Here is a 3775-nt window from a genome sequence, read left to right as displayed (position 1 = left end):
GAAAATCTCCGCGAAGTTTCGTTGCATTTGGACTTCGTCTAATATTTATTTCCTACAATGTAAAAAACATGCAGAAAACAGCAACTGGCACTTGGCACTATATCAATAGGTTAGTACCAAAAAATGATATAAAATGATTATAAAACATCCAAGATTGATAATATGACAGCATGTAACAATCAAAAATTATAGATACGTTGGAGACGTATCAATATGATTGCTCGCCGTTGAGGCAGCAGCGGAGCGCTCTCCTCGCGTCCCTCCGCGCGCGCTCTGCCAATGGTTGGGGTCGGCACACGATCACGTTGGGGGACCCCATATGCATGCGGTTGCGACGTGCGCGTCGCCACGATGCAGTTACGTGTGGCACGATGGAGTTACGCGCTGCAATTAGAACTGACATCCGAGCGTGCCGATATTCCATGTCATCCGGCTTCCCCATTAATTCTCGCGGCCATTATAACCTTAGTCTCTTCAACCTACCTTTCAATCGCGCCCGACAACACAACAGGCAAACCCACGACAACACATACAGAGAGGATATCTAGCGGCGCTCCAATGGAGTTCAGCGAGCATAAAATGGAGACCCACGCAAGGGGGACAGATCTCTCGGTGGTGTACACCATCGACCCGGCTGTGGTGGAGGACTACATCAACACCGTGGAGCAGCTGCTTGATCAAGACAAGTACAAGGTGGTCGGCATTGACCTCCAGTACACCGGCCGTCATCCCAGCAAACATCATAAGGTTGCCGTAGCCCAGTTGTCCATGCACCATCATGTCCTCATCTACCACTACTGCATGGCCAAAGAGTCTTGCGACCGTTTCGCCAGGTTTGTCAATAGCATCGACTACAAGTTTGCTATGGTGGAAACCTCCGACGATGTAAAAGTGCTCATGGTTGCACAAAGAAGGACTCCCTGGTTGAACTCGCCTCGGCCATCATCGACTACTACTGCGAAAAGATGAAGCAGGATGCCAACAGAACACGTCCCGTATCCTCGCACGGGGCCTGGATGCGGCAAATGGATGAACCTCACCTCAAGTTTGCTGCCAAGAGCGTGTACACATGCTAAGAGATGCACAGGAGTATCGTTGACATGAGGAAGTGCCTCCTTCCCGAAATCGACGAGGCCGGATCGAGCCACAAGCAGAGCAGTAGAGACAAGCGTCACAAGAAGTAGATGATGATCAGATGATCGTTTATCCTAGTTAATTGTGCATGTAATATATAGTTTACTTTGGTGTGCGGAAATGTCATGTGTGTAGTAGCCACCTATGTAATTATGCATGTAATAGTTTACTTTGGTGTGTGCAAATGTCATGTATGTAGTAGCCACCTATGTAATTGGATGTTTAATTTGGTTATGCAACCATGTCTTTATAAGTGTGCATATATATATGTTGTTGTTCTATATGCAATCACATCGCACAACACACACATCTTATTAGCAGCAATCATTTGTGTTATTATCGGTCTTCGCACACATTTCTGATTACAGACCTGTTTGTCGCGTATCACATACATCTTGTTAAGTTGAACCGTTTCTGTTCTCTTCGCTCAACGCAAATAGTTCATCCGAGTGAACTGTTTGCCCTCTATCGCACACACCTTGATCTGGCTAACCATTACTTTTGTCTTGCCTAATCACAAACAGTTCATCCGAGTGAACCGTATGCCGTATATCACACACACCTTCAACTGGCTGCTCATTTCTGTTGTTCCGCCTCATCACAAACAGTTTATCCGAGTGATCTGTGCCCATTTCTATTGTTCCGCCTCATCGCAAACAGCTCGTATGGATCAACCGTATGCCCCACATCGCACACGCAACTAAAATCTAAACGATGTTTGATGTATCCGCCATCGCAAACGTTTTGCATCTTTTTTGACGGTTTTTTTACAATCATTTTATAGAAACTTTTCATCATTTTTGGGACTAACCTATTGACATAGTGCCCAGTGCTAGTTGCTTGGTTTTTTTACTTCGCAGAACATCAATACCAAATGGAGTCCAAACACAGCGAAACTTTTTGGAGATTTTTTCTGGACCAGAAGACACAAGTTGGGCCAAGGAAGTACCAGAGGGGGCCTCCGAGGGGAGCACAACCCACCTGGGCACGCCTGGGGGCCCAGGCGCGCCCTGGTGGGTTCTGCCCACCTCGGCTGCCTCCCGCACCGCCTCTTTGCTCTATAAATACCCCCAATATTCCAAAAACCATAGGGGAGTGGACGAAACACAGTTCCAGCCGCCGCAAGTTCCAGAAACCACAGATCCAATCTAGAAACCATCACGAAGGGGTTCATCATCCTCATTGGTGGCTCTCCGATGATGCGTGAGTAGTTCATTGTAGACCTACGGGTCCGTAGTTAGTAGCTAGATGGCTTCCTCTCTCTCTTTTGATTCTCAATACAATGGTCTCTTGGAGATCTATTTGATGTAACTCTTTTTGCGGTGTGTTTGTTGGGATCCGATGAACTTTGAGTTTATGATGAAATCTATTTTATCCATGAAAGTTATTTGATTTTTCATCTCTTATATGCATGATTGCTTATAGCCTCGTATTTATTCTTCGAATCTTTGGTTTATTTAGGCCGACTAGATCATTTTTTTTCTTGCCATGGGAAGAGGTGCTTTGTGATGGGTTCGGTCTTATGGTGCTCAATCCCAGTGACAGAAACGGAGATGACATGTATGTATCGTTGCTATTAAGGATAACAAGATGGGGTCTATTCGTACATGAATAGATCTTGTCTAAATCATGTCATCGTTCTTATTGCATTACTCTATTTCTCCATGAACTTAATACACTAGATGCATGCTGGATAGCGGTCGATGTGTGGAGTAACAGTAGTAGATGCAGGCAGGAGTCGGTCAACTAATCTTGGACGTGCTGCCTATATAATGATCATTGCCTGGATATTGTCAGAATTATTTGAAGTTCTATCAATTGCCCAACAGTAATTTGTTTACCCACCATATGCTATTTTTCTCGAGAGAAGCCACTAGTGAAATCTACGGCCCCCGGGTCTATTCTTTTTCATATTTGCCTTCGAGATCTATTTTTATTCGCTTTTATTTTCAGATCTATTAATCCAAAAACCCAAAAATACCTTGCTGCAATTTTTTGTTATTTATTTTATCTAGCATTCCCGGGAGATCTATTTATCCAATCTACTACAATTTTATCTATCTTTTTACCCGGGAGGGATTGACAACCCCTCTTTTACGTCGGGTTGCAAGTATTTGTTCTTTGTGTGCAGGTACCGTTTACGTAGTGTTACGTGGTTCTCCTACTGGTTCGATAACCTTGGTCTCATCACTGAGGGAAATACCTACCATAGTTGTGCTGCATCATCCCTTCCTCTTTGGGGAAATACAGACGTAGTTCAAGCCGCATGAAAAGGAATATCTGGCGCCGTTGCCGGGGAGACATTATCAACATCTTTTAGGTTCCTAATCACAAATCTCATCTCCTTACGATTTACCATATTTGCCATTTGCCTCTCGTTTTCATCTCCCCACTTCACAAAAATTTGCCGTTTTATTTGCTCTCTTTTTCATTCGTCGTTTTCTCGTCAGATCTGTTTTTCGTGTGAAATCTTATTTTTCAACTTTTGTTGTTATGGATAGTTCTTCCTCTACTGCGTGCACTCCCAAGAACGAGGTTCTTAACTTTAAACAAACAGGAGGGGAGAATTTAAAAGATGCTTGGTATAGGATTTGCAATTCTCATAATAGATCTATTCGTAAGCAATCTACCGTTGTTCTCT

At 43.9% G+C, this 3775-nt stretch overlaps 1 protein-coding gene across 1 annotated transcript; it reads left to right on the top strand.

Annotated features, from left to right (window-relative positions):
- Positions 1-558: 558 nt before the first annotated feature.
- LOC141022670 (uncharacterized) lies at positions 559-969 on the top strand. The gene has a single exon (XM_073498931.1). The coding sequence runs from the start codon at positions 559-561 to the stop codon at positions 967-969; it is 411 nt and encodes a 136-aa protein (XP_073355032.1).
- The last annotated feature ends 2806 nt before the right edge of the window (positions 970-3775 follow it).

This window comes from Aegilops tauschii, chromosome 5 (assembly GCF_002575655.3).
Source record: "Aegilops tauschii subsp. strangulata cultivar AL8/78 chromosome 5, Aet v6.0, whole genome shotgun sequence".
Taxonomy (NCBI): domain Eukaryota; kingdom Viridiplantae; phylum Streptophyta; class Magnoliopsida; order Poales; family Poaceae; genus Aegilops; species Aegilops tauschii.
The sequence above is the reverse complement of the archived record's forward strand: the minus strand, read 5'-3'. Positions and strand labels throughout refer to the sequence as shown.